The 18798-nt window shown below is 36.2% G+C and overlaps 1 protein-coding gene across 9 annotated transcripts in view; it reads left to right on the forward strand.

Annotated features, from left to right (window-relative positions):
- Window positions 1-18798, forward strand: part of SOX5 (SRY-box transcription factor 5) — a 1011837-nt gene that overhangs the window by 802522 nt on the left and 190517 nt on the right. For 7 of the 9 annotated variants that reach the window (XM_073877852.1, XM_073877855.1, XM_073877854.1 and 4 more), the window contains 2 exons: window positions 2644-2816; window positions 7566-7634. In XM_073877852.1, the coding sequence (XP_073733953.1) occupies window positions 2644-2816; window positions 7566-7634 (242 nt within the window). Of the gene's footprint in view, window positions 1-2643; window positions 2817-4928; window positions 5022-7565; window positions 7635-18798 lie in introns of those variants that run through there. The other 2 variants (XM_073877857.1, XM_025879801.2) reach the window with 1 other exon arrangement.

An 18798-nucleotide genomic window follows, 5' to 3' on the forward strand; every position in this document is an offset into this window, starting at 1 on the left:
TGCATATAACACCCAGTGCTCCATTCAATACGTGCCCTCTTTAATACCCATCACCAGGCTAACCCATCCCCCCACCCCTTCCCCTCTAGAACCCTCAGTTTGTTTCTGAGAGTCCATAGTCTCTCATGGTTCGTCTCCCCTTCCAATTCCCCCCCTTCATTTTACCCTTCCTATTATCTTCTTCTTTTTTTTTTTAACATATAATGTATTATTTGTTTCAGAGGTACAGGTCTGTGATTCATCAGTCTTACACAATTCACAGCGCTCAGGGTTCCCCTTTCTCCACATCCCCGCCTACATCTGTCATTTCCTGACTTGTTAATTTTAGCCATTCTGACTGGTGTGGGGTGGTATCTCATTGAGGTTTTGATTTGGATTTCCCTGATGCTGAGCGATGTTGAGCACTTTTTCATGTGTCTGTTGGCCATTTGGATGTCTTCTTTGGAAAAATGTCTGTTCATGTCTTCTGCCCATTTCTTGATTGGATTATTTGTTCTTTGGGTGTTGAGTTTGATAAGTTCTTTATAGATTTTGAATACTAGCCATTTATCTGATATGTCATTAGCAAATATCTTCTCCCATTCTGTCGGTTGTCTTTTGGTTTTGTTGACTGTTTCTTTTGCTGTGCAAAAGCTTTTTACACTGTTGGTGGGAATGCAAGCTGGGGCAGCCACTCTTGAAAACAGTATGGAGGTTCCTCAAAAAGTTGAAAATAGAGCTACCATATGACTCAGCAATTGCACTACTGGGTATTTACCCAAAAGATACAAATGTAGTGATCCGAAGGGGTACGTGCACCCCGATGTTTATAGCAGCAATGTCCACAATAGCCAACTATGGAAAGAGCCAAGATATCCATCGACAGATGAATGGATAAAGAAGATTTTTTTTTTTTAAAGAGGGAGGAAGAAGGGTAAGGGACTAGGGGAGAGGGAGAGAGAGAATCTTAAGCAGGCTCCACACCCAGCACAGAGCCTGACACAGGGCGCAATCAATCTTGCAACGCTGAGATCATGACCTAAGCCAAAATCAAGAGTTGGATGCTTAATTGACTGAGTCACCCAGGTGCCCATGGGCTAGATTTTTATAAGTGAAACTATCCTTTTGAAGATAATGAGGATTACAAGGCCTGATATGTATTACTTTTCTTAGTATGTATTGCTAGAAATGTGGTTACTAATGATGTGTGAAGATGTACATTGTACCATCACTTGATATTTTCTTTAAAATCTTCCCAGTATATATTTAGATTATTTATTATTAGAATTTTAATTGCAACAATCATATTGTTGTTATTCTTAGAATAAGTGTTCTTCTGTTCAATTGAATCCAAATATCTGAAGTATAGTAAATTATTAGCAATAATTTATTGGGCACCTGCCCTGAATAATGCTAGGTATTCATAATAATACATTGCATGATTCTTGACTTTTATTCACGCATAATTTCTTTTCTAGATATTTATTCTCTAGCCTATCTAAATTACATTAGAAACTTTATTTCCATTCCAAATGGGCCAGTGAAAATTATAAGCCACTAACTATAGCTACTAGTTCCTAAAAAGCACATGCTTTTTCAGCATAAATTGTTAGAGAGAAATACAGTGGGATGGGGAAGGGTGACTGTGTTATAACAGATCCTTCCATCTAATTACATATACAGGTGGCAAATGCATTATTAAAATAGTGCTTAGTGTCTTATATTAAAGTGAAAATTGTAATTAAAAAGTATGTTCTCTCCTGCTGTGAGTGCTTTACCATAGGGGTCTTGTCTATCCGGTGAATTTTAAAAGAACAATTAAAAGTGATATTGTTCCTATTTCAGTGAACTTCTCACATTTTTGGTGTACCAAATAAGTATTTTAACCTAACAAAGAAGATTCATAGCATGTTTTAAATGTCCTGAGCATATTATTTATCATAAATGACTGCTGCGACTTCTTCTCCAAGGGCTGAATTTAACTATAATCTTTGGTGACTATAATGTGATCTCTTAGTTTTTCAACCATATTTCATAATTTCATGATAGCCTGAATTTATATTCTCAATCTTGAATATTTTCCCTGCTAGTTATATTCTATTTTTGAAGAAAGCCTCTGAGTGGCATATGAGAAAACTGTCTAAAATTTGATTGGCTAATAGATTTTTTTCCCTTTTTAATGTAGAATTCCTTGGTTCTAATTCTTCAAGATTCTTTTTTTGAAAAAGAATCATATTACTGATAATAATAACTTGATCTCCTAATAATTATGGTTATTAAATGTTCATGTTTTGTCTTGCCTCCTTAATTTGATTAAAAACTACTTAGGGCAAGGAGCTGTGCTTTAGGCTTCTTTTTATTTTTCGTCAGATCCCAGCATAGAACATTAAAATAGTAGATGCTCACCTCACCATTTTTTGATTTGCTTGTAAAGTTAAAAACTATGGATTATTACTTGTCATACATAAAAAACAATCAAAATATTTGTTCATTCTGATATTTTGTAAGGGGGAAATACCCATCGCTTTTCACTGTGGAGTTAAAAAATCTGAAAGAAAGTAAGCCTATGTTTGTGTGTTATCCGTACAACAGAATCATTGTCACTGAATAATCACTCTTCTCATTTCCCTTTTCTTATATGTTTTATTGCCATGTTATTTTCAGGGACTCCCGAAAGCCTAGCTGAGAAGGAGAGGCAGCTCATGGGTATGATCAATCAGCTGACCAGTCTGCGAGAGCAGCTACTGGCTGCCCATGATGAGCAGAAGAAACTGGCTGCATCTCAGATCGAGAAACAACGCCAGCAAATGGAGTTGGCCAAACAGCAACAAGAACAGGTGAGTAGGAGCCAGGGACACAATTTCCTTAGACATGGTTTTGCCTGCTATTTATAGGACACTCTCCTAGGCACACAAAGATTAATAAAGTCTTTCTTCCCACCTCACATAAATAAATAAAAAAACAAAATACAAAAGAAGCAAACAAACAAAAACACTTTGATCTGATAAAGCTTATCAACTACTTTAGTGGTATGTAACATCGAAGTAATTATAACCAAGGTGAAATTCTGATAGGTCATGAGAGAAGTACCAAACAGAATCATGGCGTGTCAAAAGAACATTTCCAGTCAGGGACACCATGAAAGAATTCATTCAACAGGTGTTTGGTATGAGCTTTGAAGAATAAGTAGGATTTAACAAATGAAGTAAATTAATTATGGCCCAGGAAGTTTAGTCAGATGCCTATTATAATAACTTCAATAAGGAGTGAGAATCTAAACTAGATAGTTTAGAATCTAAACTAAATGACCACAGAAAAAGAGAAGAAAAGAATAAACAGGTGGGAAAATTATGATTAGTTGAATTCTTTGGGCAAAAGAATGAGGAAAGATGTTGAGCCTGGGTGATGGGTCAAGTCAGGAGGGCAAATTTGGAATAACAGGTGGTTTTATTGTGTTTAATTAGAGCTCTTGTCAGGTTGTCCAGCTGGAGGTACGTAAAAAACAGCTAGAAATACCAATCGACGGTTTGGAAAAGAGGGCTGAACTAAATTTCTTAGTTTATTTACATAGAGATGGTGGTTTAAACCACTGGGGTAGGTAAGTTTCATTCATTTATTCAACAAATAATAATCAAGTGCTTCTTATGTGCCAGGCACTGTGCTAACTTCTGAGGCTTCATCAATTAACCAGTAAGATAGAGCCCCTAAATTCTAGTGGAAATAGAGAGATGATTAACAAAGGAAAAGAGAAATTTACAAAATGATTTTAGACAGTGATAAGTTATTTGATGAAATGTAATTAGAGTTATTTAATAAATATTGATTGGTATGGCAAAGCAATGTTTCTTAGATTGGGTGGTTGGACCTGGCAATTGAACTCAGATCTAAATGACATACAAGAGGCAGCCATATTAATATCTGGGGCCAGAGTGTTTCATGAGGGAATGGTAGGTTTGTAAGCCCTACATTAGAATATGGTGATATCATTAGAAAATGGAAAGGGACTAAGGGTAGATCCTTGGGAGATACTGGCATATAGCTGGTAAATAAAAGAAAATGAACAGTTCCAGAAGAACAAAGCTACTAGATTTGTCATTTAGTTTCTCACTGTTGGCCTTTTAAGACTCTGGCTTCTCTGGAGCTTTAGTAGTAGAAATAAGGCATAAGAATTGACAAATGTGTAGTAGGAAAATGGAGGCCATGTATAAGAACTATTACTTAAAATTGGTAGCAAAGGTAAGGGAAGAAAGAGGGTGCCATAGGGTGAATTTATATACAGACATGATACATCTCTTCTGGGGCTAACTCCCTTTTGCCATCCCATATTCTGGGCTCTGTCCATTCACCGTCCCAAATGGAAGAAGACCATTATTTAGTCAGGGGTAAGTGTCCACACATCCCTGCAAAACCTTAACAATTTTCAAAATGTAAGCTAGCAGAGTTGAAAGAAGAAATACTCAGATTACATTTGCAGTGACCCCCTTTCAGTTTACTCCTCCCTACTTGGTGGTTCATCTCTGCTTGAAAGATGATGCTTTCACGTTTAATGAAATACTTCATCATTTTTCTTAAAGATATATTTGACCTGTTCTTGAATATGGCCCATATTTCTCTTGCTTTACCACCATGATAAGAGTTCAGAATGCTCATCTGTGACAGTCTTGAAAAACACTGCTCTTTTCTTGTTCATAATTCTCAATGCTTTCAAACATCTGAATTCTAGAAAATTCTAGGAGCTTCTGAAACTGTAGGTCAAATGGGGATATTTCTTTGTAGAGAATCACTACTTTGGTGGGTCTAAGGGCATATTTGTCCTGAAAACTCAGAGCAATCACTAATAGAGAGCAAAGTCCTCTTCTCTTTCACATTCTGGCCCATCCCCACATATCATCAAAGGATTCTAGAATTTTTTACTTTTTCTGACATTATCCTTGGAATTTTAGAAATCATTAGGTTCTTCCAGAATTTCTCTCCTGTGTTGGAAAGATGCTAAACAATGATGCCTACAAAGCCTGAGAGAAGATCCTTTGTGAAAGCTTCAGGTCAGGTTTCTAGAGCCTATTTTACTCCCCTAGATCTTCTCTACCATGCAGTGCTGGCATGCGTAATTACCACTCTTGTAGTCACTGATCTTTTCATCAGGACACAGGAAAATCTCTGAAGGGCATTTAATACTTATTCCTTAAGATTCAGGTTAGGTATATCTTCTCTTGAGAACTCCTTTTCTGACCCTCCTCCTAAAACTCCCTACTCATTGTAGGGTGTCCCTACTCTGGGCACTCTAATATTCCTATTATAGCCCTTAGAGATGCTAATGAATCTGTTCATTGACCAGCCTTTCCACTGGACTCTGAGCTCCATTCTACATTTTTTCATTCAATAAATATCTATTGAGCACCAATTTGATGCCACATTCTATTCTAGTTACTGGGATATAGCAAAGAATAAAACAGACAAAAATTCCTAATGTATTGAATTCTCATTAGGAAAAGATAGTAAACAAATAAGATGTTGATAAGGGATATAAATAAAGGAGAGAATTAGAGGGTGCCAGATGGAGAGAGAGGCTCTTTTAAAATGGGTGCTCAGGGAAGACCTCATTGACAGAGGGATATTTGAGCAGAGACTTGCAGGAGGTGAGGGAATGAGCAGTCAGTTATCTAGGCATAGAGGGTTCCAGATGGAGGGGGAAGCAAGTGCAGAGGCCCAGAAGCAGGTACATCCTTGGGAGATAGGAACATCCTTAGCGTCTTCAAGAGACAGGAGAGGAGAGTGGCGAGAGTGGAGTAACAAAGGGAGACAGAGGAGAAGGTGAAACCAGAGAGGTAGCAGGAGGCGAAATCATACAGGGTCTTGCAGGCATCGTATGGACACACTGCCTTCTGCTCTGAGTGAGACAGAGGGTTTTAAAAATATGAGTAACATGACACAACTTATATTTTAAAAGGATCTTTCTAGGGTGCCTGGGTGGCTCAGTTGTTAAGCATCTGCCTTCGGGTCAGGTCATGGTCCCAGGGTCCTGGGATCGAGCCCCACATCAGGCTCCCTGCTCAGCGGGAAGCCTGCTTCTCCCTCTCCCACTCTCCCTGCTTGTGTTCCCTCTCTTGCTCTCTCTCTCTCTCTCTCTGTTAACAAATAAATAAAATCTTTAAAAAAAATTAAAAAAATAATAAAAGGATCTTTCTAGATACTGGCATATTATAGGCTGTAGGGAGCAAAGGCAGAAGCAGAAAGAGCAATAGGAGACTATTATAATAACCCAGCAAGAGAGAACAGTGGCTTGGAACGGGAGGAAGTGTGGAGGGGTGTGAGGTGGTCAGTTTCTTGATAAATGCTTAAGTGCTAATAAAAAGATTTATTAGCTGAAATATTGACATGTGGGAGGAAAGGACCAGATTTAAGGAAAAGAATGATATTCCTTTTCCTACCATCTACCTTTCTTCGGGGAAAAAAATGGATTTTTTAAACCCTGTCCCTAAGATAAAATGAAAACATGAAAATAACCATAATTGAATTTAGTTTTGAACTTGTTGAATATGAAGTACCTTTGAGAATGTCATTGGAAAAATGGGTCTGAAACTGAAAGCAAAGGCAGAAGTGAGAGAAACAAATTCATAAGTACTTGGCATACATTCAGGAGTAGGGATACAACTACGACATTGAAGGGCTAGACAGAGCAGTTGAAGGTAACTGAGAAGGAACAGACTTGAGGGTAGAGCAAAACCAGGAAAATGTACTGTCCTGGAAGCCAAGGAAGAAAGTTCAGGATCAAGGGAGAGAACTTGAGTGTTGAATTTTGATGAAAGGACAAAAGGTGAAATCTAAAAAACACATTAGAATTGAAAAAATGAGGGGTGCCTGGGTGGCTCAGTCAGTTAAGCCTTTGACTCTTGATTTCGGCTCAGGTCATGATCTCACGGTCTTGAGATCAAGCCCTGTGTTGGGCTCCATGCTCTCCCTCTCACTCCCCCCTCACTCTACCCCCCCAAAATAAACAAATAAACCTTAAAAAATTTTTAAAAATGAGATTGGCGACTTTTATTACAAATCATTTTAGTGGAGAATGGGAGCTGAAACCGTGATGGAGTGCACTGAGGAATTGGCTGTTCAGCGGTTTGTGGGAGGCAAAAATGAGGGCAGTATTCACAAAAAAACAAAAACAAATACTGAAACCTCAGTGAGGAATACAGCCTCCACAGTGCAAACTCCCAGGGTAGCACAGGGTACCCTGTTGATGCAATAGTTTCTTTTGTAGAAAAGAGATAAAAATGCCAGAGGCCGTACCTTCTTAACGTATTGCCAGGAAGGAAGAGAGATTTCTGACACTCTACCGTTTCATACTGGATTGGATCACTGTTGGAGTGTCTTAGGCTTCATTTGTTTTAGGCCAAAAGAAACTGTTCCGAAAACTAAATATCTTGTTTGATCCTACTTACGGATGAATTGCTGGTACTGTAGGGGCACAGGCACATCTATTTTCATCATCTTAATCAGTGTCAAATCAAACCTGGAGCAACAGAACATTGGTAATATCCCCCTGGGACTACAATATACTTTTAAATTTTTCATGTGCAATTTCTCCACAGATTGCAAGACAACAGCAGCAGCTTCTGCAGCAACAACACAAAATCAATTTGCTTCAGCAACAGATCCAGGTCAGAAATCATCATTTCATGCATACTTCCAATTAAAAAAATATCTATCTATCTATCTATCTATCTATCTATCTATCTATCTATCATCTGTCTATCTATAGTCTAATTTTTAGATGAGCTAACTGGAATAACCTCCAAAATAAGAATTATTTTTGGCTTACTTAATTCCTGCCGTATTTCCTCCTATGCCATGAGAATCTTGCAAATGGTGACTGGCGTGGGCCCCTACTGTCAGGGAGCTTCGATCTGAGCAAGCTGACAGTCATTTTCATCCTATGCAAAAAGGAAATTATTGCCGAGAAACGCTAGGAAGGTTTCATTTTCTCTTTCTTTAATGTTTAAAATGTGACCGTGAGTGTTCTCAGTGAGGGATGTGCAGGGGAACCAAAGCAAAAAGGTACAGCAAGTTTTGTTAGAGAGCCATGGCAGAGAAGACAGTTTTACTATATGCTCAAGAGCCACGTGTCAAAAGGGTTGAGGTTAGGGAAGATAATGATTTGGTGTTCAAGTAGAATTTCACCCTTCATGTTGCCTGGAGAGACCAAGAGTGAGGGCTCTATAACCTGCATCTTTTGCTTAAATGGAAATGTGTGATGATGAGGAGCATCAATGAAGATGGAAGAAAGCAGCTATGTTGATAACAAAAGGAAAAAGTGGGTTTTCAGGGTTGTCCTGTCTTCACCACTTGCTGGGGCGTGAATTTTGACAAAAATTTTTCCCCTTCTGAAAATTCTCTTTCCGAAAGTACCTATTTCATAAGAGATTTATGAGGACTTAATGAAATCATGGATAGAGTATCAAGGCACACAGTAGGTGCTCAATACATACTTGCTATTGCCAGCAAGAAAAGGAATCTAATTCATGGAGCTATGAATCCACCTTCTGCAACATTGTCTTCTCGAAGCAGATGTTAGAGAGGAAAAATTCATCATTCTTTTGAAATTCTATCTTGAGAATCCAGCATATTTTTTCAGTATAAATATCATAAATGACAGAAGCAAACATGTCTACGTTATTTCATTTGTGTATTTAATCATGTTTAGACTTCATTGCCAGCAAAGTTTATCCCATTTTACCTAATTGGGACAGGTATACTTAATTTCTTTACCCTGGATTATATAGCCCAATCAGGGTTTGCTCATTCTTGGTCCACCTGACATTTTAGTGAGCTAGTCATAGCTTCAGGGAGACAGAGAAACATCAGTGAGATGATCCAACCAGGATTCGTTGCTCTCCTTAACTGTAATTATGAGCAGCAAATCCTAATGTGATGTTAACCATCTGTTCATATCTGGAATGTGGTTTATTAAATTTAGTGGTTTAAAACTGTTCATTGGGGAGGTGCCTGGGTGGCTCAGTCAGTTGAGCTTTGGACTCTTGATCTCCGCTCAGCTGTTGATCTCACCGTTGTGAGTTTGAGCCCTTGTTGGGCTCCATGCTAGGCGTGGAACCTACTTAAAAAAAAAAAAATACAAAAAATTGTTTGTTCGATTTCATGTTCAGTCTAAATATGCTAACTTTGAATATAGTTTTAATTGATGGCACCAGGTTATCTACATTTAAAATGTTTTTAATTGAAAATCTAAGATAATAAAGCAGTTATGGCCATATATATATATATACATATACATATATTAATATGGGAAGTAGGAAATGTTTCAAGCAAAAATTAAGTACTGAGCAAGACTGACAATCTGAAAGGAATTCATTTACACAGCTTTTAATGTATTTATTAACTAAAAGCATACTTCTAAAGTCTATTTTATAAATTGTTGATTTGGGGCAGTCTTACAAATACTTAATAGTGATGAAAGTCACAATATATTTAAATTAGTCTATTGAGAGATTGTTTAGTTATGGGAAGGACCGCTATAGGGGCATGTGTAGAGAAAGAAGATTAAAAATGTGGAACAGATCCCTTTTTTTTGCTCATGTAAATCCTTGCCACATTTCTTTTTGAGAATGTTTTCTCTCGCTTTTCTTCTTTCCCCTTCCTCCTTTTCCTTGGCAGCATCTGACAAGGAAGAAGAAGGGTAAAAATCAAATCTGCTATCGTGGAAGGCAAATCAGATTCACAACAAATAGTATTATAAAACTTATTTTTGTCAATGCACACATAATCAGTGCTTACATGAGAATTTACAATAGAATAAATTTACTTGATATCTGCAAATACTTACATAGTAAAATTTGAATTGATCTACTTCCCTTATCTTTCTTAAATATGGAGCTAAAGACCTTGAAGAAATAAACACCAACTTACATTGTTCATCCTGATTGTATTTTCTTACATGTTTTATACCATTGTCTCTTTGAGCTTTAGAAAACAATGCATTCCAGTTTCTTTATCGGTAGAATAGTGGGCTGCAATGTTATTCGACCCACAATTAAGACTGCCTTTAAGCTTTTGGTTTCAATTATAAATACACGCTTGCCCCAAAAGTTGGTAAAGGCATGCAAAGCATTAGGTGGGTAGACAGATCTGCTAGATGGATTAGATTGACGGGGTAAGAGAGCAGGACAAATTTCCACACTTGATGGCTGTGTTAAATGACAAGAGGATGATGTTCCCCAACATTTCTCTCATTCTTTTACTGAGTTCTCTTTAAAGGAGAGGTTAATTTAGACATCTTTATTACATTTGAAGTATGTGTCATTCGATTAAAAAAAAAGTGTATGAACAAGTTTGTGTATGCACAAACATTCACATATTCTAATGACCCAAGTTACTTAAAATTTCTCTTGGCCTATTATTTCTATCTTCTTTCAACTCCAGATGAAAAAGTGGTAGTAGGTTTTACTCTGTAGTTATATATTCAAAGAGAAAATGCCATAAGAATTAGCAAATTCACCAATTTTATTCAATCACTTAGGATCAATTCTATATGAACAGTTTTTCTCTCTTTAGAAATGCAACCTTAGCTCTAATTGCATGATTCTAATTGGATTGAGAACTCAATCTACATTACTTCCTTGCAAAGACTTTATGTAGAGTTATAGTCTTCTAGGTTGATTCACATAACTCATTAGATTAAAAGAAGAAACAAAAAAGTTTTCTGTTATTCTTTCTAACATCATAAATCAGTACATTTTACAAATAAAATCATGTCATAATACCAGAAAATATCTCATCTGCCCACAAGAACTTGTCTGTTTCTTTATGAGACTCTCAATTTTAGCAACACCAAGAAGTTCGACTTCTTTTTCTCCCATTCAGCAGTGTTTTCCTTTAATATTTTTCTTTATTGTCCTTAAAAAAGTAGGATATTTTTGCATTCCTGCTTACTGTACCTAGCTAACTCTTAATGCACATTAATATGTGAGATGAAATTTATAGATATTTCAGAGAAAAATATCTACATTTTTAAAAAAATAACCTTTTTTTCTTTAAATCTTTTGCTTACGCTACATTGCCCATCTTTTAGCAATTTTATTTTCTGACTAATCTCTTTTTTACATTAAATCAACCTGTTTCTAATAGGGATAGCTAGGTGGTGGTTTATGTTTCCAATAATGATCCTAAACCAACGGTTCTTCTTGACCTCATTCACTGTTACTAAAACCTTTTAAAGTAAATGAATGAATGACCTCTACTCAGCTTCCATTATGGCAACAAACTGAATGTCCCTGGAGACTCAAGTTCCTTTTATCTTGAAGCTTTGTATGGGACAGGGTTTCTATAGCTTTGGGAGTGAGAGGGGGAAGCATGTCCTAGTTTAAATTTTTTTTTTTTTTTACCTTTTTTCAATAATACTTAATGGAATTTTGTGTTCTTATTAGCATCTTCTAATAGGGTCAGTCCAATAACATGCTCTAATATGAAATCCACTTCAGATATTTTTAAGGGAAATTTTAAAGATGTTTTACTTCTTTTAAAATGTGTATTTCTCAGGATTCCCATACTGAAAGTTCAGTGTTTGAATTTTCCTAAGCGATTTCACAAGTCTGTTGCATTTTCCCTTCTGACAAATTGTTTCAATTGTTTGTTGTCCATTATGTTCTCTTGGGGGCAAAGATTTGGTACTTAACAATCACCTGTCATTGTTTCCGATTCATAAGGTATACATTTGCAGGACTAGTAGTAGCTTTGGGTCAGTGATTCTGTCTAGAGCCAAGGGTAGAGCAAAGGACAAATCTCTGTTCCTTTGTATTCTTAACTGGCCAGTGCATATTCCATGGTATATAGGGAAGAGCTTGGCTCTTCAGGTGGTATAGGACTATGTTTAACTGTATGAAATACAATTTTAATTGTATTAAATGATTAAAAATAAAGATAGAGAGCAGGTTCTCTGGAATTAGACATACCTGAATTCAGTCTCTGCATGTTCACACCTCATCTGCTGTGTGAACTTAGGAAAATTGCTTAATCCCTCTGGTTTCATTATTCCCATCTATTAAATGGGAATTATAATAACTGACACTGGCTTAGTTTGAGGATTAAATGGAATCATACCTGACATGTAGTGAGCACACAATGCTGAAAATTTTTTGCCTAGGTCATTAGGAGAGAAAAACTTGTTCCTTCTGTATTTCTGATGACGAACAATTTAATGAGTATTTCCAGCAAGAGGAGAATTTCTAGGAAAAAAAGAATATAATATACATGGCAGTAGTCACTGAACACTGTAAGTTCAGTGTTCCAACAATTCATATGATTTTAGAACTACAAGAGATTTTTAGAAAGCCTTTATTTAGACCTATCTCTCATTTTGACATTTGTAAACTGAAACCAAGTAAGGTTAGAAGATTTTCCCAATGTCATCGAAGTTGTTACTTGTAGAACAATGGCTGGGTTCCAAGTTTCTCCCAAGTCTTGGCCCAGTTCATTTTTATTTCACCGACATTCTACCATTTAAGGCTTAATGGCCCAAAGTTTTAAAATGAGTTTTCTTTCCTGGGAACTTATTCCAACAAAATAAAAATATAACTTGACTTATGTACAATTGAATGATTAAGTTGCAGTCATGGGCTCAACCAATTTGTGATAAAGGTTTCATTTTATTGGAGCCAAAGTTCTCTGAGCTCATTAAGAGTTTTGGTAATTCTTGATAAATTATTATGCAGAACAAAATCCATTGAAATATTGTATTGAAAACATAATAACGTGAAAGGTGAAATAATAGTACCTGACTGACCTGCTGATTTATGATTTCTTTCTCTGAGTGTGGTAAGTTGGAAGCATTTTACCCCCCCTCAACAAGACTCCACACACATACATGAGGACAAAGAGATTGCAAAGTAACCTTGTCTCTTTAGGAGACTGGAAATGCCAAGAATAAACACCATGCAATTAAGGTAGCATTTCAACCTGAGAAGGAAATGCATTAACTCCTTGAGCTCTGACTAATGTTTTGCTGTAGGAAATAAAATATACAACAACTGGACAGGATACAGTTCTAGGCTTTCAGTTAGATTATTGGAGGACAAAATATGGAGGAGATACAAAGAAGTAGCTTGAAGGGTGACTTCCTGCTCTTCCTTGTACTTAATGGAAGTAGAAGATCCATTTGAGAAGATAGGTGACCTCTCCTAGAAGATCAAGAATGCTACCTGAAGCTCTGTCCTTTTACTCAGAGAGAGACACTTTAAAATCCTTAAAGCATTTTTAATACATCTGCCGGCAATTACCTAATGATGGAATTTTCATCATTCATATTATTTCACTGTCTAGATAAGCCTGTCTCCGTAGATAAAGGTACAGATTGATTGATATGCATATACAGTTTAATTTTTACTGATATAACATGTCACATGGCTAAGTGTACAAGAGAATAAGGAAAGCAACTATCCAGAACCAAATCCTCTATAAGCTCCTCTGTATACTGTGCCCAAACCTTTTACTCAGAAGGAGCCACTTTAAAATCTTTTGTTTTCATTTTTAATAACTTCTTAGTATTCACTAAGTATATAAAAATATAACTATAATGCTGTTTATGACTTATCAACTTTCTAAATTTCATTAACTTAGAAATGAAGATTTGCTGAATTCTCGTATCTCCACCCTGACATCCCCCCCAATCCCCTCCCTCGCCTTATAGTGTAGTTACAAAAGTCATTTAAATTCTTCCAATAGGTATTTCTAAGCTTTAAATAATTTACTTACACCTCTTTTCTTTGTCAATCAATTATAAATAGTCTCTTCACACTTGCCTCGTCAGATGAGGATGGAATCTCTTTTCTCTTATTCCCAATTGCCAATTTCTGTTACCTGTATGTCTACTCTAAATATATATAATACGTGTGTGTGTGTGTGTGTGTGTGTGTGTGTGTGTGTGTGTGTGTAGGTATGTATGTATACACACGTACCTGCTGTGCTTTACCTAATGGTTAATCTTAAAAGGTGAAAATTTAAAAAATGGTGCTTACCTACTGGGTATTTACCCCAAGGATACAAATGTAAGGATCTGAAGGGGTACATGCACCCCAATGTTTATAGCAGCAATGTCCACAATAGCCAAACTGTGGAAAGAGCCAAGATGTCCATTGACAGATGAATGGATAAGGAAGATGTGGTGTGTATGTGTGTGTGTGTGCAGCCATCAAAAGGAATGAAATCTTGCCATTTGCAATGACGTGGATGGAACTAGAGGGTATTATGCCAAGCGAAATAAGTCAATCAGAGAAAGACATGTATCATTTGATCTCACTGATTGGGGAATTCTTAATCTCAGGAAAAAAACTGAGGGTTGCTGGAGTGGTGGGGGGTGGGAGGGATGGGGTGGCTGGATGAAAGACATTGGGGAGGGTATGTGCTATGGTGAGCGCTGTGAATTGTGTTAAGACTGTTGAATCACAGACCTGTACCTCTGAAACAAATAATACATTATATGTTTAAAAAAAAAAAGAAGATAGTAGGAAGGCAAAAATGTAGGGGGGGGGACATTGGAGGGGGAGACGAACCATGAGAGAGAGACTATGGACTCTGAGAAACAAATTGAGGGTTCTAGAGGGGAGGGGGTTGGGGGGGTGGGTTAACCTGGTGATGGGTATTAAAGAGGGCATATATTGAATGGAGCACTAGGTGTTATACGCAAACAATCATGAAACACTACATCAAAAACTAAGGTTGTAATGTATGGTGATTAACATAACATAATAAAATTTAAAAAATGGTGCTTACATTAAAATACAAATCTTCGTATTGTTTCTTGGATAGTCTTAAAGGGATATTCCGTATTTCCTTTTCGGGTAACTTTCCAATTGCCTTTTCTTTTCTTTTTTTTTCCCCTCATGTTACTCATGTGATTTGCTTTCTAACTTCATAAATTCTCAAGAATAAATCAGATGTCCAGAACACCGCTTTTCTTGATAACTGCTTCTTAGCTGTCTGCCCTGCTTTCATTTAGATCAGTTGGTCCAGCCAACATTCTGGGATGTCCATTTATAATTCTTCAGAGTTGGAATCACTGTTTCCTATATTGTCCTCCTTGGTTTATCTCCTTATTTTGCTCTAGAACCACATCAAGAAACTTCCTGAAAGAAAAGGAGCAGTGTGGGGATGCAGGATATAAAGGGTCTGGGATAAAAACATTCTAAATATACGTATGTGTAATAATATTCTATTTAAGCTCTCTACTTGATTGATAGTTTGGCTGCAAATGAAATTCTAAGCTGGAAATCATTTTCCTTACATTTCAAATCCATTGATTCATCATCTTCTAACATCAACAAGAAATATGATGTTGATCTGACTTTTGTTGTTGGTGATGACCAATTTTTCTCCTTTCTGAAAGTTTTTAAGTATCTTGTAATTACTGTGACATTTCACTGGAATGTATACAGATATTATTCATTTATTATTTTGTAAATTCCATGAATCTTTTAGTCTAAAGAGTTGTGGGTTTTTTGCTCTGAGAAATTCTTGTTTTTTTTTTCTTTGCCCATTTATCTCCTTATTTTCCAGTTCTTGTTGCATCTTCTGTGACACAGATATTTTATTTTCTTTCTCTGGACTAATAAATATGTTACTTATTGTTCATATTTTTACCTCTGCTTCTTGATTCTTCTTCCTAGGGGATTGCCTGAAATTTATCTTCTGAAGTGTTTAATTGAATCTTTGAGAAATTACCTTTTACATTTCCACAAGCTTCTTCTTGCTCCCTGATAATTCTGTTTTCAGGTTATCCTATTCTTGTTTAATCCTGTTCTTGTCATTTCTCATTGAATTGAAACTTGGTGTTTTTAAAAAGTTAAATTCTCATTTCCTTAAATTTTCTTTTCCCCCATTTTTCACCTGCTTGCTTATCTTGATGTTTCTCTTTCAGCTTAAAGTTCTGCTCAAATTTTAAAAAATCATTAGTTACCATTCAGATTTAAAAGCAATATAAGAAAAACTAGATTGGGAGCTGTGACTATGAATGAGGTTTATCAACACGTGAACACAGCTTTAGTGAGAACAAGAAGCTGGCCATACATTACATGTATAGATACAGAAGTCTTTGTTCTGGAATTCCAATGTTCATGCTAACTATCTTAAGTTTTCCCAGACTCTTCAATTTCTGTTGAAATTGTGTGCTGTAACTGGGGTAGAGGTGAACTGATGGAGCCACTTTTAACTAATACCATTGTTTCTAATCCAGGTCTCACTCATGCTCTCTCTCATACCTGGACTTTCAAGTCCCAAGACTTTCTGGTGGTTTTGAGGGCAAGTTAAACCCCATTTCTGCTTAACTCGTTCCATGTACACTCTAGTTTGTTTCACCCACTTTTAGTTAACATTCTACAATTTTCATCTTCCAGAACTCTAGTCAAATTTCTTGCCTGTGTAAATCTCTTATTCTTTACTGTTTTATGTGATACATGATTTTAAATTTGTCTGTTTTTATCATTTCAGTAGTATCTCAGGAAAAAAATGCAATAAATGCACATGATCAGTCTGTCACCCTGGATTGGAAATCAGGACGTCATTTAAAAAAAATCCATCCTTCTTTCCTTCTTTCCTTCCTTCTTTGTTTCTTTTCTTTTCTCTTTCTTTCTAAAATATTTATTTATTATTCTTAAATTTATCTTTAAATATTCAAGTCACAGTAACCAGTATGTGGGAATGAAGGAGTCCTTGTAAAGACAATGAGTTAATGGCAGAAAGGAACAGCTTGAGGCTCCAAAACCAAACTTCACAGTTCTACGATTTGTAAATGTATTTTTTCTAGTTTCCTTGGTGTTTCCAAGGAACATAGACATGGAGAATATCACCATCCTTTTTCTCTTTTTGATAGATTTATCAAACAATACAAATTTTATGTAGAATTTTAAACTATGGCCCTGATATTTTAAACTCTTTAATATCATTACTGAGACCCTGGTTAAAGTAACTGTATTTGATGACTCTGCTGAAGTAATTTTGACAACAGTTTTTGGAAGCTGTAATCTGTTTCTGGAATGCATTTATCCTGACTTGGGCTTTTCACTAAAAACAAACAATGCATTTCATGGAAGGAGATGTTTTTTTCTCATCTTTTATGTGGAATCTCAAATAATCTTCCTTTTTGTTTTCCTTTTTCTATTTTATTTCTGTGCCATTTCTGTGCTGCTTCTTTCTCTCATCTTTGCAGTATGATTTCTGAAGTGAAGCCCGGGTTCATTTGATCCAGTATGGCCATTATGGAATCACTGAGACTGGCTCAGAAAGCAGACTGACAACAGTCTTTCCCATGACTTTTCATTCTTTTCCCAAACAACATTACCTGTGGAAAAAGTGGAACACTGTTCTTCACTGCTCTGTACTCCATATCTTATCAGTTAACAAAACAAGGCCCATCAGGGCTTAGATAAAACCCTGGGAATATAATAATCAAATAGTGGGAAACAAAACAAAGCAAGTTAACAACAACAGATTTGGAAATATAGGCCAGAAGTCAATATGTTGGCCTAAAATGAATCTATTTTACCTTAGTTTACACATTCATTAATGTGGTAAAATAAATGCTGTAGTAGGGAGTTGCTCACAGAGCCTTTAGAAAGAATTTCTATCTCCTGTCTTTGAATAGAGTTGACAAACAGGAAGAAAATTAGATGCCAATGAAATTAACAGAGTGTTAACATAAAATTAATTGTTCTGTGAAGAGTAGTTACATCATGAGTCAAGACTTACATTCCAGGCATTCCCAGCACATGGCAAATTTGGTTCAGTTCTCTAGCTCAAGGACTAATTTCTACTTAAAAGCTAGTAAAATTTTTTAAGTTTTATTTTATTCAAATTCAATTAATTAACATACAGTGTTATCACTAATTTCAATGTTAGAGTTCAGTGATTCATCAGTTGTATATAATACCCAGTGCTCATTACATCAAGTGCCCTCCTTAATGTCTATCACCCAGTTACCTCATTCCCCCCACCCCGCCCCCCTCCAGCAACCCTCAGTTTGTTTCCTATGATTAAGAGTTTCTTATGGTTCGTCTCCGCATAAGAAACTCTTAATCATAGGGAGAGACTATGGACTCTGAGAAACAAACTGAGGGTTCTAGAGGGAAGGGGGGGATGGGTCAGCCTGGTGATGGGTATTAAAGAGGGCACATACTGAATGGAGCACTGGGTGTTATACTCAAACAATGAATCATGGAACACTACATCAAAAACTAATGATGTAATGTATGGTGATTAACATACCATAGTAAAAAAATGATAATAATAAAAAAAAAGAGTTTCTTATGGTTTGTTTCCCTCTCTGATTTCATCTTATTTTATTTTTCCCTCCCTTCCCCTATGATCCTCTGTTTTGTTTCTTAAATTCCACATATGAGTGAAATCATATAATTGACTTTCTCTGATTGACTTATTTTGAAAAACTGGTAAATTTTTATGTAACTTATAGACAAAAATAAACTGACTTTTTTACTGTGTGTGTGTGTGTGTGTGTGTGTGTGTGTGTTTGGCTCTGTTTTTCTTTAGAAAAGAAAGACTAACAGTCAAATAAAATAAGGAAGGCAAATAGAACATTAAGGATAACTTTATGATGCTAGTTTTCCCTTGAAGGAGAAGCAAACAGAAAAACTGGAATTGCTTCTTCTGCAATGAGTATTCTAGAAGTGGTAAATCCTCAGTCACATGGCAGCATTTGATAAAGTTGATTACTCCCACTTTCGTGTAACACTCTTCAGTTGGCCTCCAAAAGACCACAGTCGGCTTTAGAAAAAACAAAAAAAGCAAAAACAAAAAACTTTTTAT

The sequence above is a fragment of the Callorhinus ursinus genome, unplaced genomic scaffold (assembly GCF_003265705.2).
Source record: "Callorhinus ursinus isolate GAN/ISIS: 27379988/994484 unplaced genomic scaffold, GSC_fseal_2.0 scaffold27, whole genome shotgun sequence".
NCBI classification, from domain to species: Eukaryota; Metazoa; Chordata; class Mammalia; order Carnivora; family Otariidae; genus Callorhinus; species Callorhinus ursinus.